The sequence below is a fragment of the Peromyscus californicus genome, unplaced genomic scaffold, assembly GCF_007827085.1.
Source record: "Peromyscus californicus insignis strain IS unplaced genomic scaffold, ASM782708v3 Scaffold_11__1_contigs__length_118956290, whole genome shotgun sequence".
In the NCBI taxonomy this organism is placed as follows: domain Eukaryota; kingdom Metazoa; phylum Chordata; class Mammalia; order Rodentia; family Cricetidae; genus Peromyscus; species Peromyscus californicus.
This window is the reverse complement of record NW_026294402.1, coordinates 105,433,835-105,460,071: the sequence shown is the minus strand read 5'-3', so window position 1 is coordinate 105,460,071 and position 26,237 is coordinate 105,433,835. Positions and strand designations below refer to the sequence as shown.

The 26,237-nt window shown below is 42.2% G+C and overlaps 1 protein-coding gene across 11 annotated transcripts in view; it reads right to left on the bottom strand.

Annotated features, from left to right (window-relative positions):
* Lrrfip2 (LRR binding FLII interacting protein 2) overlaps positions 1-26,237 on the bottom strand; it is a 107,106-nt gene that overhangs the window by 67,830 nt on the left and 13,039 nt on the right. For all 11 annotated transcript variants that reach the window (XM_052722360.1, XM_052722350.1, XM_052722354.1 and 8 more), the window contains exons 3-4: positions 20,740-20,885; positions 379-465 (exon numbers count right to left, since the gene is read on the bottom strand). In XM_052722360.1, coding sequence (XP_052578320.1) covers positions 379-465; positions 20,740-20,829 — 177 coding nt within the window. In that variant the 5' untranslated portion in view covers positions 20,830-20,885. The remainder of the gene's footprint in view (positions 1-378; positions 466-20,739; positions 20,886-26,237) is intronic.

Below are 26,237 nucleotides of genomic sequence, written 5' to 3'. Positions count from 1 at the left end.
CTGGGGACCGAGTGCTTTTAACAACCCACCCTTTTTATCTATTGTCTGCAATGCCCCCTCCTCTCTTTGTGTTCATTTTTAACTGGTTTATCTAAAGAGAAAATGCAGTTGCTGACCAGGAGAGCAAGACTTAGATCTGCATTCAAGTGGAGGAGCCAGCACCCTGAAGAGAAAGTAGGTGTCCAACCTGGGGATCTCACTATTTATTATCTCAGCCTGTAGCTCACTAAAGTCGTCTGTACTCCTGAACCCTGGAAACGGAGATTCGAGATGGTGAGATCTCGCCTTCATCCAACCTGTTTTTTATCCCTCACTCCAATACACCGCACGCACGCACGCACACACGCACACACAGGCTAAGATGACACTTCTCGTTACCTCTCTTTGCTGCCGTTCCAGTTCCCTCATGCGGATGTCTCTTGCTTCTGCCCGGGCGGCCCGCTTTGCTGCTAGCCTTGCTTCTGCCTGAAAAGTAACATAAAGCTCAGTTTTATACAAAGGCAAAAACACTTATATACCAGACTTGGCAACAAGAAACAACAGGACATGTCTTCCAAGGAGGTTGGAAAAAGAAAATATCATCTATCAACAAGTTTGACTGACTTCAATCAACTTCCATACATTCCCTCTTTCTCTAGTCTCAAATCTCTGTCTTTAAATCAGGGCCATTATGTTTAGGTGCTGGCCTTGGTTGCACAATTAATACATAGCTCACTCCTTATTTCCCCAAAACTTGCTCTATTCCCATATTTCTGTCCTTATCAATTCAATCTTACAGACTAAAAACTTGAGGAACAGCTGCTACTTCATTTTCAATATTGCTAGTATTTAAACTCTCTATCACTGAGTGTCTTGAACTCTGCTGGTTCCAGGGTCTCCGTCCCTTCCCCTTTTCCTTTATCCTTCCCCCTCCCTCTTAAATCGATATATAATTAAAGCATCAGAGATAATTCATCATTTTTAAAGGAGAGCAGGTATGTTCAGGGTGGTATAGTAATAGTTGTACAGTCTTATTAAAGAATGTAATCTGGTGCTTTTTAGTACATTAATAAGACTGTAAAACTACCACTATTAACTCAAGAACCTCAAAGAAAAGCCCACATACATGAATAATTCCTTCCTGTTATATCTCCCCACTAGATCCCGGCAACTCCATTAATCTCTAATAATCAGCTATCCTGGCATTTGATGTAAATGGAGTCACAGCAGGAAAGCTCCATCTCCTGCTTGGACTACAACCACCTCCAAAATCCATCCCTCTAGAATCTGCCCTATAATTCATCTTCTGTGTAGCCATAAAATTGACAAAGACACTTCTGATGTCACTTGGCTGTTTGAAATCCTCTACTGGTTCCCAATGCTTGTGGTTAAAGTAAGAAGTGGAGGGACTCACACACTGAAGCAGCAGGCAAAAGCAGAAACAAGGCTCCTGACACTCAGGACCCATCTCTTTCTCTGCCTGGACTCTATGGCTTTCTAAGCCTCTCCTCGTAGACTATCTGCTTGGCAGGAAGTACTCCCATTGTCTCTCACTCAGCTAAACTACTGCTTTCTATGATGTTGTCTAGTATTATCCTTGGAGCAGAAGTCATCATCTTCATCAGAGCAGCTCAAGACGGGACCTGTTAACTGCTGGCATTCCCTCACAGGAGGAGGGGTGGGGAGGACCATCACTCCCTCAACCTCATATCTTTTTTTTTAAGATTTATTTATTACGTATACAATGTTCTACCACAATTCAGAAGAGGGCACAAGATCTCATTACAGATGGTTTCGAGCCACCATGTGGTTGCTGGGAATTGAACTCAGGATCTCTGCAAGAACAGCCAGTGCTCTTAACTGCTGAGCCATCTCTCCAGCCCTCAACCTCATATCTTAAACACCCTCTCTGCTCCCTCTCCCCTGCCCACTGAGTATGGCTCTGCCCTGAACTGCACAGAGCCTGTGGTCTCAGGAGGTGCTAGAGTACAAACTGTGGAAGGTTAACTGACAGGGAGACTCCATATAAGCAGCTCTGCAAAAGTCACCATTCTCCACGGGGTGAGACTGCGGGGTGGTGTGGCTGCTTTGCTCCTATAAGTAATTCCCTGACCATGTTCTGTAAGTACGCCTGTCTAACTTCAATAGAATCATACTTTGGTGTGTTGTTGGGACTCTCCAATAAAGAGCTAGACATTTGTTTACATCTCCCCAGGAAAGAGTTTCTACAATATATGATGATCACTCCCATTACATCTTTCACAAATACTATACACTCTTATCTCTCTGTGTCTTCATAACTTTATATTAAAATTATAAGCCAGGTGTGGTGACATACACCTGTAACCCCAGCACACAGGAGACAGAGGCAGTAGAAACTCAATGAAATTTCAAGACTAGCCTGGTCTACACAGTGAGTCCTAGGCCAGCCAGGGCTACACAGAGAGACCTTGCCTTTAAAGAGGGTGCAGGGAGATGACTCAGCAGGTAAAGGCCCTTGTCACCAAATCTGACGATCAATCCCTGGGCCATACATGGTGGAAGGAGAAAACTGACTTAGGCAAGTTATCACACACACACACACACACACACACACACACACACACACACACACACACACACACACACACACACACACACAGAGTATGTTTAAAACAATTTAAAAAAAAATAGAGACTAGAAAATGGCTCAATGGTTATGAGCACTGGCTGATCTGAGTTCAGTTCTTAGTACCCACAAAGTGGCTCACAGCGGTCTGTAACTCAAGTCCCAGGAAATCTGATGCCTTCTTCTGGCCTCTGTGGGCACCAAGCACCCAAGTAGCAGACAGACAAACACGCAGGCAAAACAACTCTACACATAAAACCTTTTAGACGCGCATGTCTCTTGACACCCCACAATTTTCATGCCCCAACATCTCCTAAATAAACAAGTGCAATTCAGGTTAAAGCCAGAATATCAAGGAAATTCATAAACAGCTCAATGTGCCACGTGGAACTTTCAAATCTCTCTGGTTTCTGCTCTGTAGTGATTTCCTGTCCTTGGCCACATTCTTACTCCAATCCAGATTAAGTCCCTGGATAGCTACAGGAGATGCTTCTTTCCATGTTGTCATATTTATGTCAATCTCCTAAGAATAGATTCTGCCAGTGCTTAAAAGAATCTATTCCATAAGCAATTATATTAGGTGCTAAGAATATACAGTGTGAGATGACAAACCTCTGCCCTGCTCTCATGTTTGGGAGTCAAAAATGCTAGGAAGAAATGAGTTTTGCCTAGCAGCACACAGGTAACACTTAATTCCTATTTGCGCCATTCTGGCAATGCCCCAGGCTGCTAAACAGGTCTTATAGTAGCAAAAGCTTACAAAATAAATTAAAATCTATAGACTAAGCTGCAACCACAGATGTGTCTAGAGCAACAAGTCTTCTACCAGAGTCTGACACTGGCCCCTACCTTTTTAAGCACCTATTCCTGCCTCAAGTTACATCCCCCTTCTTTACCCCATGGACTATGAGCAGACATCACTTCCTTACTAGAGTTTGTCCTTCACAGAAAAAGACTTCAAGGCTAAGTTACATTTCAGTAGATAGCAAATACATTTGAATCTACAAAGTAATAAAACTTTAAAGTATTTTAAATTATAGCCATGGCAATAAGTAAGAATTTTCATTCTAGGTACATTAGCTTTGTACTTGTAGTCTTACTTGCAAATTTAATTCAAAAATACTGATTTCATCTCTCCAGGATCTGTGGCCAATTCTGTAAAATCTACACTAAAATGAGACTTTTTTTAACAACCTGAATTATAAATTATTGGAATCTGTTCAATGACATTTCTTTAACAACCAAAGGGAAAAACCATGCACTCAGACACACACACACACACACACACACACACACACACACACACTTTCATCTCTTTGTTACTCCATCTAGTTCTGTGGAAATAGTGTTTAAGCCACACTTTGCACATACAGAAACAGGGTTTAAAATTACTTTATCTGCTTCTTCCTATACACTGCTCAAGCAGCCTGAGGAGCCGAGGCTGAGTGCATCCCAGCAGACAAAATTTTCGTGCACTCTGAAACTGCATGCCAAATTTTAAGTCGACAATCACAAGCACAGACAGCAGTTTCTAGGGAGAAACAGCAGTGTTTTCACCCCAGAATATAATCCATGGAACAGTTCCTGTAGGTTTATTTTGCTACACACCTCTCTCATACACACAAAATAAATGGAACATAACTAAGTTCAAACTAAAGTTAAAACTAAATACAGAAAGACCATTTGATCCAAATAATTCCACTGAGAGATAAACATACAAAAGACTTAAAAGCAGAGACTCAAACAGACATTTAGACATCAATGTTTACAGTGTCACATTCCGAAAAACCCCAAGGTGACAACAACCCAAAAGTCCATAACAGATGAATTAGCAAATTATGTTACAGACACATGACTGGATATTATTCAGTCTTTAGGAAGGAAGAACATTTAGATAGGACCACATGGGAGCCTGCATGGGACTGAACTAGACCCTCTGCAAACGGGAGACGGCTGTGTGGCTAGGTCTCTTGGGGGGACCCCTGGCAGTATGACCAGGATCTATCCCTGTGCATGAACTGGCTTTTTGGATCCCATTACCTATGGTCAAATGCCTTGCTCAACCTTGGGGCAGGGGAGAGGGGCTCAACTTAATGTACCAGGCTTTGCTGTCCCCCCCATGAGAGAACTTGCCCTTTTGGAGGAGGGGATAGAGAATGGGTCAGGGGGTGGTTTGGACAGGAGGGGGTAGCGGGGAGGAGGGATGAGGGGGGATCCGTGGTTGGTATGTAATAAAAAAATTTTTAAAAAAGATTATGACCACATGGGTGCATCTTGTAAAGACACTAAATTAAGCAAGGCAGACCCAGATGGACGAATAGTACATCCTTGTGCTTATGCAAGGTACCTAAGGTCAGATTCATAGAGACAGAATGTGGAAGAGTGATGGCTAAGGGCTGGAAAGATGGGGAGTGAGGAGTTAGTGTTTAACGGGGACAGTTTTGAGACTGAAAGATAACGAGGTTCTGCAGAAGTATCGAGGTGACAATTACAAAATATAAATATACCTAGTGCTGCAGGAATGCACACTCAAAATGGTTACCATAGTAAACTCTATGTTATGGTGATATTTTATTTGTGCTAAAATGTGATTTTATTTGTATGTGAATAAATAAAGTTGCCTGCAGGTCAGAGTTAATAGCAAGTCATTTAGCAGAAGTCTGGCAGTGGTAGCACACGCCCTTAATCCAATCACATGGCAGGCAGAGTCTGTGTATTCAAGGACATAGCCAGCTTGGAGACACGCCTTTAATCGCTGTACCAACCACAGAGATCTGGAGGTCTGTATAGACAGGCAGTGATGAAGAAGTCATGTGGTTGGGTTTAGAACCAATGAGAAGGCAGAACAGAAAGTCAATAAAAGCACAGACACACAGGAAATAGGTCTCTTTTCTTAGAGGAAGGACGGCAGCAGCTGGTAAGCTAAAGGCTATTCGCTAGTGCTCTGACCTCTTGGACTTTTAACTCTTTATTTGGCTCTGTGTTTCTTACTTAATAAGACTGTTTAGAATTACATCTACACTATGTCGTGTGTATTTTAGCAAAAAAAAAAAAGATTTAGATAAATTCAGAAGTGATCATAACACATGAAATTGTAAGTATTCAGAAGTTTGAATCATTTATGTTCTTTAGTGTAAAATGACCCCAACTCCTAACACTAATAAAAAAAAAAAATGAGGAATTGGAAATTCAGGTTAAGAAGTTTCCTTTGCAGCCAGGTCACAGGACCAGATTTCTACAAGTGATGCTGGTTGTTGTGCTTTCAAATATGAGGCACAAGTACCCACTGAACAGGTGCAGAAACTCAAGAGTAAGGAAAAAAAAAACAAAACGGTGACACAAGAAGTAAAAACAACTTGGACAGAGTTTAACTACATTTCTGACTAAATTTGGGGACAAAGAGAAAAACAAAATGGCAACAAAAAGCCTAGCTCTTGGTGACCTCAAACTCATAAGCCTTCTGAACCTACAGACTATTCACTCCTGACTTCAGAACCGTCACAATCACAATGGAAGCACTTCTAGGAACAGGGAAGGCCCACACGGGTACTACGGTCTGAGTGAGTTTGTCTTAGGGATTTTTTTTCCCTTTATCATCAGAACTTCTTATTATGGACATTTGGAATTTGAGGAAATGAGAGCTGCAAAATCAGGGGGAGAAATAATTCAATCTTAAACTGGATTTGAATAGACACTTCAGTAAAAACGATATACAAATGGCAAAACTAAAAACATCCTAGACACCATTAGTCATTAGAAAAAATGTAAATTAAAACCATACTGGAGGTGGGTATGATGGTGTGTGACTGTAATCCCAGCACTCAGGAGGCTGAGGCAGGAGAGTTGTGAATTTGAAGCCAGTCTGGGCTACACATCCAGTTTCAGGCTAGTCTGGACTAAGTAGAGACTGTCTTGTTGTGGCATGAACTTGTAATCTCAGTCTTAGCTACTTAGCAGGCTGAGGCAGAAGGACCACTTGAACTCAGCCATTCAGGTCCTGCAGCAGGGGAACAGAGAAAGAGATCTCACTGAGGAAAAACAAAAACAAACAAACAAAAAAAAAAAAACCCTCTAAGGTTTCTGTAATAGATTTGCTACCAGAACACAGATGCCATGAAAACTACCTAAATCAAAATGGGAAAGGAGATTCATCTACCAACCTCAGGCTGGTCTAACACTACTGCCCAACTGATCTGCAAATGTGGTGGAGGTGCCATCATTACAGATGCCTATGCTGTCTTGATTGTTGCTTCTAATGTTGGCAAATTCAAAGCTGGTCTCTCAAAAAACTGGCAGACCACTGGATGGTGGTGGCACATGCCTTTAATTCCAGCACTTGAGAGATAGAGGCAGATGGATCTCTGAGTTCAAGACCAGGCAGGTCAACAGGGTGAGTTCCCACAGCCAGGGCTACACAGAGAAACCCTGTCTTGAAATTTAAAAAAAGTTGTCAGGCACATGAGTGTATATACCTTCTAGCTTATACACTTGGTATGAAACACTAGCAGCCAGAAGAGGAACAGCCTTTTAGGAAGGCAGCTCTTACACTAAGAAATGAGCTACAACCCTCACACTGCAGCATTTGGGCCAAATTCCTGGCCTAAGTCAAGTGCTAACATGCCTTGGTTCACAGGACGGAATGTCACTCGCAAGGTGGCAATGCAAGTGGAACCACACCAAGTATAGACTGTGTCCTGCCACCAACTTGTCCACAGCAAGCCTTTGTGCCTGCCCTTCCACAGTGTCTACAGGACTGGTGGTTGGTGGTGTGGACATGGTCCCTGTGAGCTAGGGAAACTGGAGTTCTCAACCACAGGATGGTCGCTGCCTTTCTCCAGCCAACGTCACAACTGCAGTACAGGGTGTTGAAATGCACCATGAGGCTCTGAGTGAAGCTGCTCCTGAGAGAGCTGTCCATCAAATGTTTGTCCTGACAATGCTGCAAGTTACAGCAAAAAAATGACCTGTCACTAGAAGTAGCTCTCCTCACTGTTCATGATTATCCTGAACCATCCAAGCCAAATTAAGGCAGGCTCTGCCCCTCCACTGGCCTCTAACCCAGCTCACTGCCTGCAAGTTCGCTGAAGAGAAGAAAGAGTCATCGATATTCTGGTGCAAAGCCGGAAGGCAGTCCTCAGTTCCAGAGAGCTGGTGCAGCTGCCATCGGTAAGGTCCCCAGCAATTCTGTGTGTTAAGACACTTCACTGACTATACTCCAAGAAGGTGCCAGAGCTGGGAAGGCCACTAACTGCTCTGGGAGCTCAGGGGCAGGCTGAGATTCATCTCTAACACTTGTTACCTAATTGGTGGAAAGTGAACATCTCATAGAAGCCTGGCCTGGAAAAATCTTCAGAAAGAATGTTGTGTGGACACTTGTTTGTCTGAATATGGAAGTTTTGAGTCATTACTGTTGTTTGTTTTCAGTCGGTGCTCATTATTGGAAAGAACTTGACCAAAAACGTGTCACAAATTTTGAAACTTGTTTAAAAAGAAAATAAAAAGTTTAATGAGAAAGGTGGAAAAGGAGGGTAAAAGACTTCACCTACACCGAGTCACCATTTCACAGCTACTAGAATGGCTGTAGTAAAACAAATTATTTTTAAACCAAAGTAACTAGAGCTGGCAAGAATGTGGAGAGATCAGAATGCGCACAGCACTGCTGGAGGTATACAATGGTCCAAATGCTTGGGAAAAGTGTGGCAGTTTCTCTAGAATTTAAATGCAGAGCTATCAGAAACCCAGCACCCACTCTAGATGTGTGTGTACCTAAGGTAGATGAAGACATATATCCCCACAAATGTTTCCAACAGCTTTGCTCATAACAGTCAAAATGCAAAGATCACCAAATTCCAACAGCTGGTAAATGGATAAACAAATGTGGAGGATCCATTGAATGGAACACGACTCAGCCATAAAAACAAACACAAGAGTGATACAGACTGCAACATGGATAAACCCTGAAAACACTTTGCTAAGTGAAAGACAACAGATATGAAAAGTGACACCCATGATTCTATTTATATAAAACACCAAGAATAAGCAAATTTACACAGACAGAAACTAGACTACTGGTTGCCAGGGAAGAAAGAGATAGGGAGGAAGTGCTAATTAAGAAGGGCGTTCTCAGGAGCTGATGAAATGTTTTGCAATTAGATAAAAGATGATGATTGTACATTCCAGTAAGCAGATTTTAAAAGCATGCAATATCCTAAAATGCCACATGTGTTGGTCACTGAATTATATCGATTTGATTTGTTTTCTTGTGTGTGTGTGTGTGTGTGTGTGTGTGTGTGTGTGTGTGTGTGTGTGTGTGGTTTTTGGGGGCAGAGTTTCTCTGTGAAACGGCCCTGGCTGTCCTGGAACTTGATTTATAGACCAGGCTGGCCTCCAACTCAGAGATCTGCCTGCCTCTGCCTCCCAAGTGCTGAGATTAAAGGTGTGCGCCACCCCACACAGCTTTACCTTTATCTTTATTTTATGTGTATGGGTGTTTTGCCTGTATGTATGTCTGTGCACCATGCACATGTAGTGCCCACAGAGGCCAGAAGAAGGTGTGAGCTCCACTGAGACTGGAGTTATAGACAGGAGCCACCATGTGGGTGCTGAGAATCAAACCCTGGTCCTCTGCAAGAACAGTCAGTGCTCTTAGCCACTGAGCCATCTCTCCGGCCCACTGACTTATGCCTTAAGTTTTCTGAGTAGATAAGACTGAATGCAACAAAACCCACCTAAGTTCCGAGGTGTGGAGGCACACACCGGCAGTCCAAGCACTCAGGAGACAATGGTAGGAGATCAAAAGTCTGCCTTCGGCCAGGCGGTGGTGGCACACGCCTTTAATCCCAGCACTCGGGAGGCAGAGCCAGGAGGATCTCTGTGAGTTCGAGGCCAGCATGGGCTACCAAGTGAGTTCCAGGAAAGGCGCAAAGCTACACAGGGAAACCCTGTCTCGAAAAACAAAAAAACAAAAAAAAAAAGTCTGCCTCCTTGTCGACATAGTGAGTTGGAGGCCAGCCTGGGCTATATGAGGGCCTGTCTTAAAGACACACACAAGTACACACAAACACACATACAGAAAGAGAGAGACAAACAGCGAGAGAGACAGAGAGAGTTCAAGCTAAATAAATACTAAAATATACAAAATTCTAGTTTACAAAGTTTAATGTATAAACTGGAGGAAGGAGAGTTTATGACCTAGAAAGTTTAGGAAATATTGAACTGAACTTCTTTTTAAGTCAGAATATTTAATAACAAACATTAGGGATCTCAAAGAGGGGTAGAGAATATATAGCATTTCTTGGACCAATTACTAAATAACCCCTAATTAACTAAACATCATGGTCTGGGAACACAGTCTGAGAAACGTGCTTATGAAAACAGGTCAGAATCCAATTCAAACTGTAGTAAGTCTGTTAAGGGATAACCTTACCTAAAATTAAACAATATTATCAGAATAATCTCCTCACAATCAAAACCCAAACTTGCACCTGGCACAGTGGGGCACAAGTGTAGTCCCAGCTAGTCTGGAGGCTGAGGCCAAAGGATCTTGAGCCCAGGAATTTGAATCCAGCAAGGACAACAAAGCAAGATTCCATCTCAAACAAATAAACAAAAACCACACTTTCCAAAGAGTGGGCAAATGAGATCTCACACTGCCCTGATTGCGTCACTTGAGCACTAGCAAGGCTGGATGACTGGTTGCTTTTAATCCACAAAATCAACCTCTGAGATAAGGAAGACAAATACTATGCTAATAATATCACCTAAGAGCAAATACCGGAGCCAAGACCCACATCCTAAGACTCATACTGTAGTCCATACTCTTGACCATGCTACTCCAACATGTCCATTTATACATGAAGTCTGAGCCCATCTCCTCAGACAAACCAGAGGTTTGCTTTGGGCGGTTTTCAAAGAGCCCCGGTTCTCTTCTCTTTGGAACTGAACTGTTTGGGTCCTATCGGTTCTAGGACCACTCCTTTACCCCAGATATAGATAATCTCCTTTTACTATGCCCAGCCTTTGTCCTCATCTTTCATTGTCATTTCAGCTCTGAGCCAATGAGAAGGACTCAAATCCAGCATCACAAACTCTGACTTCGCAGCCATAATCAACGTCTCCACTTCTACCACCTAGTGGATGAGCTAGTGTAGACCTAGAGTGAGTGAAACCAACTCCACCCTCACCAGTGGGCAGCTTCACTTCACAAGTCCCCAGTCTCCAGCAATGGAGCCCACACCACCCCACTTAATCCCAAGTCTCAGGACCCCTTAGCTTCCTAAGTCCATCCCTGGTTTCCTTCCAACAGACCCCCCTCTTCCCAACAGCTCTTACCACTTTTACCTTAGAGCCTTTAAAGCTTCCTAATTCTAATTTCAGTTTCTCCCTTCCTTGAGACTACCCATTATCTACTACAGGGTCAACCTACTGAAACCCCAAGAAACAAGCACAGTCAAACTTCTCAAACCAGAAGCATTCACAAGCTTTCTGCATTTTAAATTTGCATTCTCTAACTGCTTCAGTTTACCAGGCATGGGGACTAGGTTAAACTTGCTGTGGTTCCCTGCAGCATTGCAATCAGAGGCTCCCCTGAGGCCTGTCAATCTTGTTATAGACTGTGTTCACTGGACAGACAACAAAGGAGAGCCTGCTTGGTCTGCTGGGCAGTGCTCACCGTTTCCTTCGATAAAATCCTTCCTGCACATCTTACTTGAGACTACTATTCTGGTATAGGAGCAAAGGTATGTTTGTTAAAAACAGTCTGAATCTAGTATCTAACAATTCAGAGGCAAAAGAGTTAACCAACACAAGACATGCATGTATTCTATAAATTGGAGTAGGTCCATAAAGTTATGAAGAGTACCTAGTGAACACAAACAGATACGTGTTTTTGTTTTGTTTTGAAGACATATACTCTAAGTATGCAATGAACCACAGAGGCTTTCAGAAACAAAATAGTACCACTCAAAACTGTGTCATACTACTACAGACTGTTTTAAATAAACCGGAAGGGGAGAGTTTCTAAAAAATACAATGTAAATGGTTTTCATTCTCCAAGGAGAAAGTTCTGCAATATAGTTTTTCTTCTCTCTCCTACATGAGGTATTTCTGCTCTTGGGCCACTGCTTTTCCACAACAGAAGGAACCTTTCAAATGTGTCTAAGAATGTGCTTCAAGTAGAAAATACAGGTGGTAGCCTGAAGAAGGCCCCCTCCCTCCACATCATCCCTTCCAAACTGCCATACAGGACTCACCCACCCAGGACCCTGCCCAACTGTCCACCTTTCCTGTCTTCAGCTTCTCCTTCTACTGGTTCATCAACCTTGGGTCCAAGGTCTCTCCCATCATTAAAAGGTGAGTAACAAGTCCCCAGCCCAGCTCAAATCTAGTCTTCTCTTTGCAGCCACGTTTTCACATACCTCCCTCCTCACTTCTCACTTGGTTCAAATGACTACAGTCTGGCTTCTGCCCAAATCACTGGACTGAAACTACTCAGGCAAAGGTCACTAATGACCTCTAACTACCAAACCCAGTGGAATTTCTAAGTTCTTATCTCACTTCTTTCTGGAAAGCTGGCATCACTAAGGCCTCGTTCCTCCTGAAAGCTCTTGGCATCCTGCAGCACTAATGCCTTTGGTTTTCCTCTGTGTTCTCTAACGTCCCTCTTCAGAATCCTGTGTGGACACACATTTCTTTCCTAGATCCCTCAAGTTTGAACAGAACCAGAGTTTCTAGGCTAACCCTCCTGCTTTTTTAATTCTGTCATCTCTCCTGGGTGATACTGACCTCAGTTGATAAAAGTCAACAAATCTTTATGTCCAAGACAGGCTTTTCTCCACCATCCTGACCTAATAGGCTATTAAAAATGGATAGTATCTCACAAGAACTTTAGATTCAATAAATCCCTAATTAAATGCATAATCTCCCCTTTAAGTTGCCTTCTGTTTATAGCTTCTGTTACTGTCCCATTACCCAGAAGATGAAATGAAGACTCTTTCCCTTTTTCCTAGCTTCCCTCCACAACTCAGTCCCTGAGTCCCACCTACCCGATATCCACAAGTCTCTACACTTTTGCCAAACCTCAAATATCTCCTTTCCCTGTCACCACCTCCTCAAGTTCTCATCTCCCAACAAGATGCACACAGCCACTTTCCCACTGTGACCTCTCTTCCAGACACATCCATGGTAGCCAGGGTTATTACCCTGGATGTCAAATCTGATTATGGCCCCACAGCTTTCAAAGTCAATTCCAATTCCTCAGCAGAAAAATCCCTTCCTGAGTGGCCCCATTCCTCCAGCATCACCTCCTCCCATTGTACACACTGTAGGCCATGAGCTACTTACTAGTCCAGCAGTTCTCCACATTTCACATCTTTGTACCTAAAGATACTTGAGATTCAAAGTACAAAAATCGGAGAACTGAGGCATGGGGGCCATTATGAGTTTGAGGCCAGCCTGACCTGGAGTGAATCTTTTCTCACTCACTAGGTGTGTGAAGGCATGGGCCTACCATACCAGCAACTTGGAAGCCTGAGGTAGGAAGATCATAAATTTGAAGTCAGACAGGGTTATATAATGAGACTGTGTTTCAAACACACACACACACAGTAAAAAAAAACATGTGAAACACTCAAGAAAAATGACTAACTCAGGTAGCTCATACTCAGCATTTACTGTGTTAACTTTGTTTATTCTTCCATAGCACTCAGGCCAAAAGAACACTGAAAGACAAATTAAGAGACATAATATTTATTGTGTTGCCATGGTTTCCAAATTAACAAATAAAAGTTATTACTCCATGTTCCTAGCAACTTCCCTTCAATCCAAAATGTGAAATATTTTTCTTAATTAGATCTTGAAATGTATTGTATTAACCATTTTTTAAAAGAAGCTTTTGGTACTTGAGGACAAGTATTTAAATTTTTCTGAACATAAGCACTAATGTGTATTAGATAAAACCAAAAAAATAAAATCTAGCTGAGTGGTGGTGGCACACACCTTTAATCCCAGCACTTGGGAGGCAGAGCCAGGCAGATCTCTGTGAGTTGAGGCCAGCCTGGTCTACAGAGCAAAATCCAGGACAGGCACAAAAACTACACAGAGAAACCCTGTTTCCAAAAACCAAAAAAATAAATAAATAAATTCTAGGAAATTTAATTCATTTCCTAATATCAAGCAACTGTTCCATCTTTTTACTCAGGGGACTTTTGACAGTAAAAACAATCTTTAAAAAACAATTTTACCAGCCGGGAGGTGGTGGCGCACACCTTTAATCCCAGCACTCGGGAGGCAGAGGCAGGCGGATCTCTGTGAGTTCAAGGCCAGCCTGGTCTACAGAGCGAGATTCAGGAAAGGCGCAAAGCTACACAGAGAAACCCTGTCTCGAAAAACCAAAAAAAAAAAAAACAATCTTACCAAATTAGAAAGGAAATCTAAGGTTAAGAAGTTTAATTACTGAGGTCTGGATACCAACTAATAAATAGCCCAAGAAAAGCAAAACATTAGATCTGCAATGATACAACTGAAGCCAGGGAGGGAATGTGAGTCACCATACAGGAGTAGTGGGGAGCCTTCCCGTTCACAGTACTGTACTGAAGGATCCAATGGCAAAGGTGAGGACGGTGAATGTCTGAGCCACACCTAGACAGAATGAGCCCTTCAGCATCATAATGCTCCCTTAACCCCAGACAGCAACAAACGGGGACAGTAAGGTGCTGAGAGCAACACTGGCTGGTCTCCCGGGACCAGGGACAAGTCAGCAGGAGGTGGGTAGACTTTGAGAAAGAGGTGTTCCAGCTCCATCGCTCCCTTCTCTCCTCAGCTGAGGATAAGGGAGAAGCAGAGACTGGCTCCACTCGTGTACCAAGCAAGGCACCTGAAAGAATTCTGGGTAAAGTCACAACTTTGGCCTGCTCTTTCAGAGGACGTGCTAGTAATCAGTAAGCAGAAAGGCAGGGACTTTGATTATTTTTAATTGAGAAGAAATGAAAAAATATTCACTTCTCATAACTGAAAAAATGACTCCTGTTTCATAATCATTTATGAATTTTGTGAACCAACATTGAGAACATGTTTAAATTACAAATAGGAGTAATTCTGAATCATACGGAATTATTTTTCTGACAAATCCAATTTGCACAGAATAATCTGAATCAAATACATAAAGTAAAAAATAGGTCTAAGATAAAACTTGACCTGGAACTCTTTAGGACTCAAGTGAAGAGAACCCATCTTTCCCTTTCCCCCTAGATGATGACGTCCACACAACATTCAGTAACTTAAATGTACCAACAGCAGATTCAGGTATCAAGAATCTGCTAAAGTCCACCTCTTGCCTTTGAGCTCACTGTCCGTATTCTCAAACCACCCTCTGAAAATTTCACATGGGCATCTCATAGCCACATGAAATACAATACATGCCAACATGCAGTCATGCTCTTCCCCTCATTCTGCCGCTCCCTACCATCTATCCAGATGCATTCGCCAGAGTCCTGTCTCTGCCACCCGTCCATAGCCATTCACAAGCACCAACTACTTATCTCCCCAATACAACCACCCCACTACCTGTGCTTCATGACTCATCTCCTAGCAACCACCAATGTCTCTTCTCTGATACAATCTCCAACCTATAATAACCATCCTCTTGATCATGTCACTCCCCTGCAAAACACCATCAACATTTCCCCCACTGCTTTTAGTACAGACTAAATCTCCTAAACATAATCTATGAGAGTCTACCATCAGGGTTCTCAGCCTCATCCCTGCTAATCCTTGGGCTGTGCACTGAGAAGTTTAGCAACATCCTCAGCCTCTACCCACAACTGTCAGGGCACCTTCCCCACACCACCCTTCACTGTGACAGACACAGGGCACCTTCCCCACACCACCCTTCACTGTGACAGACACAGGGCACCTTCCCCACACCACCTTCCACTGTGACAGACACAGGGCACCTTCCCCACACCAGCCTTCACTGTGACAGATACAAATGTCTACATATATTGCCAAACATCCCAAGGAACAAAACTAGCCCCTAGCTGCAAACCACTAACTTGAATTAGCTAATTCCTCTTTCTTCTCTTCTGTCTCCGTTGTCACCCTGAGGTAACTAGAGACACCATAGTTAAGAGGGCAGGAACCATGGGAAATTCCAGCACTAGCCCTTTCTAGCACCATGGCCTTGGCAGCGTTACTAGACATTTCCATGGCTTCTATTCCTCACTGATGAAAAAGTGAAGTATAAAGGCCTGGGGCTGTTCACCAAAAGACTGAGAGAGTGTACAATAGTGACCACTGAATGAATGTTAGCCACTGCTGTTAGTCCTTGAATTCTCCACTCCTTCAGCCTCATAAGCTTGCAAAAAGTTCTCTGACAACTCCCTTTCCCTTGGGGGATATCCCTCATCCTTCAAACCTCAGGTGAAAGGCCACTTCCTCCAAGGAAGCCTTCCCAAGGCCTTCAAACATGTCCCCTGTGGTACTCCTTAATAAAACTGTTTACTGTTCTCTCAAAGCACTTAACAAAGTTATAAATACACATATGACATATTTCCTCAATTCTAGGAATGCCAGTGACTACAGCACACACAGATAACCGGTTTTCAAGACAAAGAAGTCGCTAAGTATCTGAAATTTGAGGAAGAATCCACTACATGGTCTTCAGTGTCTACTTCCCCTCTAGAATCTAAGCTCCATGCTAGAAGCTCCATACCCTCTAAACATAGCAGTGTCCACACAAATCAGGTGCTCAATAAATGTGTGCTGAATGAATATCAGAAGTTCAACGTTGCCAGGTGTGGTGGACCATGTCTACACAGCGAGCTCCCAGTCAGTCAGCAAGCACTACATAGGGAGATCCTGTCTTTAAAAAACGAAACAAAACCAGCCAGGTGGTATCAGATGCCTTTATCAAGGCAGAGGCAGGTGGATCTGTAAGTTTGAGGCCAGCCTGGTCTACAGAGTGAGTTCCAGGGCAGCCAGAGCTATAAAGAGAGACCCTGTCTCAAAAACAAATAAATAAACAAAAAACAATAAATAAAAAAAAACAAAGTTCAGGCCGGGCAGTGGTGGCGCATGCCTTTAATCCCAGCACTTGGGAGGCAGAGCCAGGCGGATCTCTGTGAGTTCGAGGCCAGCCTGGGCTACCAAGTGAGTTCCAGGAAAGGCGCAAAACTACACAGGGAAACCCTGCCTCGAAAAATCAAAAAAAACAAAACAAAAAAACAAAGTTCATGTTTGTTTTAAAAAGAAGCTACAGCCTTAAATGAAAGCTGGAATTAATACTCATAATTCCTGCTGACTATGGTAATTCTTCACATTTTAAGAAAGTTTTTGTACTTGCCAAAAGTTTTTTTAATCTTTTATTTACCATGACCTAAAAATAAATCAGTTACTCAGAGTAGCAACGTCACCATCAGCTCTGACCAGCTCTTATGACTGCCACTCCATCAAGCACTGCCAGAAAGTGTCTTTTTACCTAAGCACAATCTACCTCTTTGTACTCTTTTCCTCAGGATGTTAATCTATAATCAAAACCCACAAACTTCTGGTTCTCCGAGATGCCTGAATGGCTATTATGTCCTTAGGCAATAGATGACAATCCAATAAAGCAGAACCAACAGATGAACATATAAACAAAACAAACAAACAAACATACACAATGGAATATTACACAGCCACTAAAAAGAATCAAGGTTGCCTAAAAGAAAAAAAGATTGTTAAGAGACAGAGATCAGGGAAGACTGCTATAACACAGTGTCTTCTAGACATGACAGGGCCCTTGCCACTAAGGAACTCACAGCAGCTCTGGTTGCCCATGAGACTTACAAAAGATCAAGCCAGTCACCATTTCAACATGGATGGGGGAGGCACTCACAAGGCCCCACCCCTAGCTAAAGAGCTATTGGCAACTGGGTGCTGGGAAAGGGAGAGTCAGGGTTCTCAGGGTGTGATCTCTGGTAGGCTGCCCGTGTTCTGGCAGGTGCACCCACACCAGTGTGCACACGGGCAGCACTAATTGGACTCAGAGGGTTATTTAAAAAAAAAAAAAAAAGAGTTGGGAGGGAGATGGGGGATGCTATGGAGGAGTTGGGGATAATGAGGGATGGCTATGAGCAAGAGACTGAATACACATGAGACTCTAAAAAATGATAATAAATATATTTACAGAAAAAAATGGCTATCTGCAATTCTTTCTAGAGGTTTCAATTTCTTCTCAGAGTATCACTCATCATATACAATTGTTTAAAAAGGGGGGGGAGGGTAAATACTCCCATATTTTTAGAAAAATAGATTTTATCCCCCTGTGTGTGTGATGTGTGCACACACATGCTCCAGGGCACGTGTGTGTGTGTGTGTGTGTGTGTGTGTGTGTGTGTGTGTGTGTGTGGTGGTATGTACGCATATGCTCCAGAGCACATGTGCAGGTTCAGTGGACAATTCTAAGAATGGATCTGCCCTCCACCTTGTAGAGGCAGGGTCTCTTGTTTCTGCTGTACTATGTACTTCAGGCTACCTGGCCCTCAAGCTTTCAGGCAATCCTCCTGCCTCCTCCTCTCATCTCAGCATAAGTATGAAAGGATTACAGATATGTGCTACCACATCTGGCTCTTTATATGAATTTATGGGATCTGAACATGTCAGGCTTGTGGGGCAAATGCTTTTACCACCAAACCCTCTCCCCTACCCACCTCCAATTTTAAACCAAACAGTACAGTAATTTTAATTTTTACCTAAAAGTATGTAACTTATGTAAATACTGTAAAGGACTGTTTTTTTTCATTTTTAAAATATCATTTTTAGCCAAAAAATATCTGGCCTCTAAAATAATTTTATAGCCAGTTTTTAGGTAACTTTTCTTTACTTCAATACTCTGTAGTGGGTAGCCATTCCAGCTTTGATCTGGAAGTTCCAACCCCCATTGAGACTTCGGCAACTGTCACGCCTACAAGGCGGGGCCAAGGGAGGTGCCGGGGACCGAGATCTGGATCAGCGGGCACTCTCTCTGTTGCAGGACCCTGGATAGTGGAGGTGGACCGAGCAGAGCTCCAGAGAACACCGCTGGACTGTGATACACCTTCCCCAGACTCCGCGACCTACCTATTCCTTAATTTGTAAGTTACGCCATTAAATAAATCTCCTTTTAACTACGTGGAGTGGCCTTAATAATTTCACCAATAATACTCTCCTACTCAATTTTTAGGTAATGTTACTTCAAATGCTCTTCTACAAAATGTGGCTTCTACACTAAAACGCTGGCTAAACAAGCATGAAAACCGGAGCTCGGTCCCACAGACTCACATAAAAAAGCAGTGCGCACCTGTAATCCCAGCACTGAGGAGGGAAAGACAAGGAAGCCCTGGGGCTTGCTGGTCAGCCAGTCCAGCCCAATTAGCCAGCTCCAGGTTCAGTGAGAGACTCTCCCTAAAAACATAGGGTAGAGAGCAATGGGTTCAGAGGGTAAACACATCTGATGCACAAGCCTGATGATGTGAGTTTTGAGTCCCAGATCCCATACCAGTAGAAGGAGAAAAATGACTTCTAAAATCTGTCCTGACCTCCACAGGCATGCTGTGGCACACACACACACACACACACACACACACACACTCAAATTAAAAATGCGGAAAAAAGCACTTGAGGAAGGCACTCCACATCAACTCCTGACCTCCATGTTTGTGCACACACACACTCACACACACACACACACACACACACACACACACACACACACAAAGAAGTAATTTTAAAAGGATGTGGTGACACAAGTCGGTGTTCACAATGGGAGTAGGGGCAGGACAGACTCAGGAGAGTCAGAATTTCAAGGTCTGCATAGGGAATTTGAGGACAGGCTAGGCTACATAAGAAAAAACTGTGAAATACCAACAACAAAAGAGTTCAAATTAAAATACCAAAAGGATCTCACTGCCAACTTTCCTGATTGAAGAAGTTGTTAAAAATTTTATATATACCTGCTAAAAGTTCACCCTTCTAGAGTATATAATTCAGTGTTTTCGGTATTATCATAGAGTTGTACAATCATCACTATTACCAAAGTCCAGAAGTTTCCATTATCATACACACAAGGAAACCCATACACCTAAGAAGTCATTCCTTAATGCTCCTAGCTCTGATATCACAATCCATCAACTTCTATGGATTTGCCTACCCTGATATTTCATACAAATAAAATCACAATTAAATGTTTTTATTTAAAATTCAAATGCTAACTAGCTTTCAAGAGGAAACAAAGACTATGTACACTAAGTCCAAAGGAAACAATGCTAATCCTGAATGAGTCTTTTACTAAGGTCAAGTCTGCAGCTACAGTCATAATCTGAAACACAGTTGGCGCCTCAGAAGAAATCCCAGCTGATAGCTATCCTAAATACCCACATACAACAGGAAATGCTGCTAAGAATCCAAAAGCAATGTCCCTTCCCATCTCCCTCCCCTCCCCCTCCCCCCCCCTCCCCCGCCCCGCCTGGAGTTATCAACAAATAGAAACAAAAACTCCCTAGAAGCTCTGTTAGTATCTAAAAGAATTAAACACAAAAAACTCCAGCACAGCCCAGGATCCAGCTCAGTTGGTGGTGCTTGTCTAACATGTACAAAGCCCTGGGACCCAGCTCCAGCACCATAAAAGCCAGATATAATGGCACACGCTTGTAATCCTAGCATTGAGAGGTGGAGACAGGAGGACTAGAAATTCAAAGTTCATCCTTGGCTATATAGGAAGTTCAAGGCCAGCCTGGGCTACATGAGACCATTTCTCAAACAAACAAAAATAAATAAATAAATAACCACTGCAATGTTTCAAAAAGCAACCTCAGATTGCAGTTTCTGTCAACATTCACCCAGCAGCAGCTCTGAGAGCTATGAGGCCCAGTGAGTCATAACACAGTTCTCAGAACGCCAAACTTCTAAGTATCCTAAGTGACATGCACAAAACATATATAATCCACATAATTATAATGAAAAATTAATCTCAGATGAAGTCTCAGAAAATTGAATTCGGAAGGGATACAAATCTAAGAACATTTAACCAGAACAGACTGATTAATATGTGAGAGGCCAACCATGATGTCTTATTCCCAGCAGCCATGCCTGCCTGCCTGCCCCAGCACCTGGGAGCATCACGTGCTCCTCAGTACACACCTCTCTAGCGATGTTACTCAAAGCTTCGTCTTCGGCAGAAAATCGATCTTTTACGGGTGTTCTTTTCCTTCCGGAACCAGGCGTCCCCATCTTGTTTTTATAAATAATTCTTTAACTCTGAAAAATGAGCTTACTCGTGTTCAGCCCTGAAATAAACAGAAACAGTAAGTTAAGATGTTCTCCTTGTAGACTCTTAAGGCTTAAACATTCAATTTTGACACTGCAATTCTATCTCTCCTCAAAGATATCAGTAACTGAATTCCTTTTTCACTACAAATTATTTCAGTGCATTTTAGAATATTTAAATTTATATCAACTTGCTAACTTCAATTCACTAAGCTATTCACAACAATCTATAAGAACATGTTATCTTAGCTCAGAAAACTGTAATCAAGTTATAATCGTACCTAACAATATAAAATTAATGTAGCTTTTTCTAAAATCTATTTCTAATCATGAAAGATATTTCAGAAAAGGCATTCAGCCTAAAGTTTTAGAATATACTGACAAGACTTTAATATTGAGCTGTACAGTAACAGAAAGGCAAACTTGCTTTTTAGTGTGATTTAAAAACCAATTCCAATTAAATCACAACACACAGAACAACTACCTGAAGGTCTGTTGTTCTGCAGTTGATTATAACCACCACTGTTCATGCCGTCGTATCTGTGTTCTGGCTATTGCCAGGTACCACAAGTGCTGAGGACAGAGTAACAAAACAGGCAGTCGAGCAACTAAGAATGTATCTATGTACACAAAATCATGTATATGTGTTGTGGGCTATTGGGACACTGTGAAGAGATACTGCTGTGATTTATGTAATAAAAAGCTGAACAGCCAATAGCTAGGCAGGAGAGACAGGTGGGACTTCCAGGCAGAGAGAGGAAGAGGATAATCGAGGTACGCAGGAGACACCATGGAGATGTGGGGAGTCGGACATAAAGAATGAAAGAAAGGTAAAAAGCCACATGGTAAAACATAGATTAATATAAGCAGGCTAATTTAAGCTATAAGAGCTAGTAGGACAAGCCTAAGGTAAGGTCGAGCTTTCATAATTAATAATAAGTCTTCATGTCAGTATTTGTGAGCTAGCAGCCAAAAGAAAAATCCACCTCTATGTGTGTGTGTTTGCATGTGTATATATATGTACATACATATATATATATATATATATATATATATATATATATATACACACACACACACACACACACATGAGAGTAGAAGCAAAACTGTCTAAAGGAACAAAGGGAGCTAACATGGGGGAAAGAAAGGGGAAGGCGCAAAGGAGAGAACAGTCATAGTAATATTATATATATATATATATAATTGTATGTATAATCATACATATATGTATATATATATGTATGAAATGTTCCTGTGTACAATAAATATATGCCAATAAAATTATTAACAACAATTGTTATTATTAGATACACCTATTTACTGAAGAAAGACAAACTTCTGGAATTTAATAACAAGGATGATGACGACAACCTAACCTGAGATTGAAGGTGCCCGTGAGAGGGTCCAGTTCAGCACTATATGTTGAAAAGACTACTCTTTCTCTAGCAAAATACCATGATAGTCTTATAAAAAATCAGGTGGTGGGCCAAGATGGCTCCGTGGATATATGTGCTTGCTAAGCAAGCCTGCCAACGGACCTGTGTTCAATTCCCAAAACCCATGGAAAGGCACAAGGAAAAAAAAATCAAGTCCACAAAAATTGTTCTCTTACCACAAACCTGCACCATGGCTCTCCCACATGCTCCACTCCCACCACACACACTAATAATATAAGTAAACAGAACTCTGTAATCACCTGGCTATAAAAGTAAAGGCAGATCTGAGGGTACTTGGTCCCATACCATCAATCTATATAGTTTTCTTTATGCTTCTTCCACACCATCTTCATTTGTGTGGCTTTGTATGTTTTAAAATTGGAAAAAGTGAGTCATCCAACTTATAACCTGTTCCTTTAAGATTTCTGGCATGAGAATCCTGTGCACTTCCATGGAAATTTTAAGACAGTTTGTCACCCTGAACTATAACAGCAATTACAATGGCTTTATAAGTCACTTGGGTACAATTTTAGTAATATTAAACCCCCAACCCAAAATGATGGGACTCTTTTCAGTCATCTTGGTCCTCTTGATTTTGCTCTACAACACCATGTTGTCAATGTGTAGGTCTTGCATTCCTTTATTCAATTCATTCCTATGTCACAAGTGTCATTTAGAAGCTCAAACAGGTAAGTTTCTATAAATTGTTACATGCGACAGAAAATCATTATCACAACAAAGGTTTTGAAATCCGAGTATCAAGGAGAAGGTGTCAGAGGAAAGCTCAGAAGTCAATTCTCTGGATATAGTTAGTCTTTAGTTGAGCTGAGGGTGGGTAGGTGAGAAAGTGTACCTTTTCAAACACAAATACAAGTGAGGTGTGGTGGCACACAGCCATGATCTCAGCACTTGGAAGGCTGAGGCAGGACTGTGGCAACAAGAGCAACACCGCTTTAGATCTCTTACTGAACGAGGTGCATTTCTGATCCAACTATGACTTCCAAGGGCATTGGCACTTACATGTACATTCTGACATAGACACATACACATAATAAATCTTTTTTTTTTTTTTTTTTTTTTGGTTTTTCAAGACAGGGTTTCTCTGTGTAGCTTTGCGCCTTTCCTGGAACTCGCTTTGGAGACCAGGCTGGCCTCGAACTCACAGAAATCCGCCTGCCTCTGCCTCCCAAGTGCTGGGATTAAAGGCGTGCGCCACCACCGCCCAGTTAATAAATCTTTTAAAACTAAATTAAAAAGATTAATAATAAAGAAAACAAAATCGCATGAATAATATGACTGTCCCAATTTCTTTTTAATCTGTAATAAAACAAAACAGAAAATGGGGGGTTGGGGATTTAGCTCAGTGGTAGAGCACTTGCCTAGCAAGCACAAGGCCCTGGGTTCGATCCTCAGATCCAAAAAACAAAAAACAAAAAACAACAACAAAAAAAAAAAAAAACAGAAAACGGCCCAGGCTGACATGAATAGCTTTAAGTCACAGCTGATGAACATGATGTCATAAATGGCAGCCTCAGAAAACTGAAGGGAAACAGAAAAAGAAAAGGCAAATTTAATGTGCCTATTCAGTAGAAAGACGGAAAATGGCATACAAAACAAGCAGGCCAATGTGCTGCTCAACTGTGCACATATAAATACAAGCAAAGGTCATACATTCACATTTTCACCTTTAAGCTTTAAATGCTGCTGATTAAACCTTCACATTAACAGCTGTAACAGAGCTGCTTCCTAACAGAAAAGCATCAACTTTGGGCTGAGGAGAAACAGCTCAGAAACTAAAGCTCTTGCGGTAAAAGAGTGAAAACAGGAGTTTGAATTTCCAACAGCTATGTAAAGGACAAGTGGATGTGCCCCCGGCTCCCTCTCCACCCATGCCCCCATGTAATGCCAGCACATCCTCGGGGCAAGCTGGCTAGTTAGATAAGTGATCAGTGAGCTCCAGATTCACAGACAGACACTGCCTTATATATAAGGTAGAGAGCAACTAAGGACTTCAAGCTCTAACCTCCACATACGTGTACACCCACACATACACACAAGAACACCACACACACATAATGCACATACAAAAAGCAAATCAACTTATAACAACCAACAATGAGACTACAGCAATAAACTAAATAGTCCACGAGAACAGCTGGCTGAAAATTCTGTACCTTGTCCACCTTGCGTACCTAGGTAAGCACTCCATGACCGAGCTAAAGACCCAGCCTTATCCGTGTTTTTGTGTCATGTGGCCTGTGCACAGCAAGATGTACAGTAACTGTGGAATGAATAAACGAGAACTAGTAACCTCACTAAAACTGGTTCTGTTGGCCATTTATTATAGAAAAAGTGAGGCCTACCAGTCAAACTTCCACAATGAAATAGAGCAGCTGGGTAGGAGGGCGGCTGGAGACCTTGCTCAGCACATAACAGACCCTGGGTCTTGACCTCCAACACTGAAGGGACTGTGGGGATCCTCACTTCAATTAGTTTGATTTTTTTTAATTCCATATTTGAAGTTTAATTTATACACATATGATCACAATTTCAAACATAAATTGCTAATGTTTTAATGTCTTTAAAATAAAAAGCTGAGGGCCAAAGAGATGACTGAGTGGGTAAAGGCACTTCCTACCAATCCTGATGATCTGAGTTCAATCCCCAAGACCCACATGGAGGAGAGAACCAACTCCTCTACACAGCCACATCATGGCACACAAGTACAAATATGCACAAGCACACAAATAAATGTAATAAAAAAATTTTAAGACTTGAGTTCCAGTTATACATAGAAGAATAACCACAATTACTTCATTTACTTCCTTAAACTCCAATAAATCCTAAGTTTTGAGGCATGGTAACAGTGGGAGGCTGTAACTTCAATAAATGTTTAAGATGCATAAAGCTAAGCGGAGAAGAGTCAACTGGGGATAACCAGCAGTGACTGTCACAGCATAAGGACCTGTAGAGAGTGACTCCAACAAGAAATACGCAGTCTGGCCTCTACAGAGCTGTGCAGCATCTCTAAATGACAGGCATGAGGGCCAGGCCGAAACAAAACAAAACAAAAACACCGCTTAAAGGTCTCCATATAATATGCAGTTAGACCTCCAAGACACTATCCACACCAAGCCAAAAACAAAGATCACATACTGCGGATATTTCCAGGAAATGTCCGTTAGAGGTGGCACACAAAGACAGAAAGCAGACCCAACCTTTAAGAGCCTAAAGGAGGGAGTCCAGGGAGTGGTTTCTTCTTGGGTCGGACAGTGGTGGTGTTGGCTGAAGAGCTCTGTAGATGCATTAAAACCACCGCAAAGACTATGGCTCTAAATAGATAAACGGTGTGATAAGTAAGAAATAATCCCAGCCCAGTGGTGGGGGCAGCAGCAGCGGTAGCAGTGCACGCCTTTGATCCCAGCACTTGGGAGGCAGAGACAGGCAGATCTCTGTGAGTTCAAGGCCAGCCTGGTGTACAAAGCAAGTTCTAGGGCAGCCAGGGCTATACACACAGAAACCTCATCTCAAAATAATAATAATGATAATAATAATAATAATCTTTAAACCTCAGACAAAGTGGAAAGTGAAGTACAGGAAACAGAAGGAAAAAAAAGGACAAACTGAAGACTCCAAGTTTAAATAAGCACAAGGAGTAGGGTCTGCAGTGGTGACAGCTGAGAAACTGAGGAGAGGAAGATGTGGGGGGGGGGGAGGCTGTGAAGCAAGGAAACATGTACACCTTCCTACATGGACAGTTGAGGACAACTGCCAGACTGAAAAGGCCTGTTCAACACCAGTGTCTGATTCACAACAGGGTGTGCGACAGTGAGTTATCACAGTGAGTTCAAACACTGGAAGTAAGACAATGCTAGGCCTCTGAGACTAGGAAAGTAGTCATATAGAAGTTGACAGTTAGAATGCCTTCAGATTTCT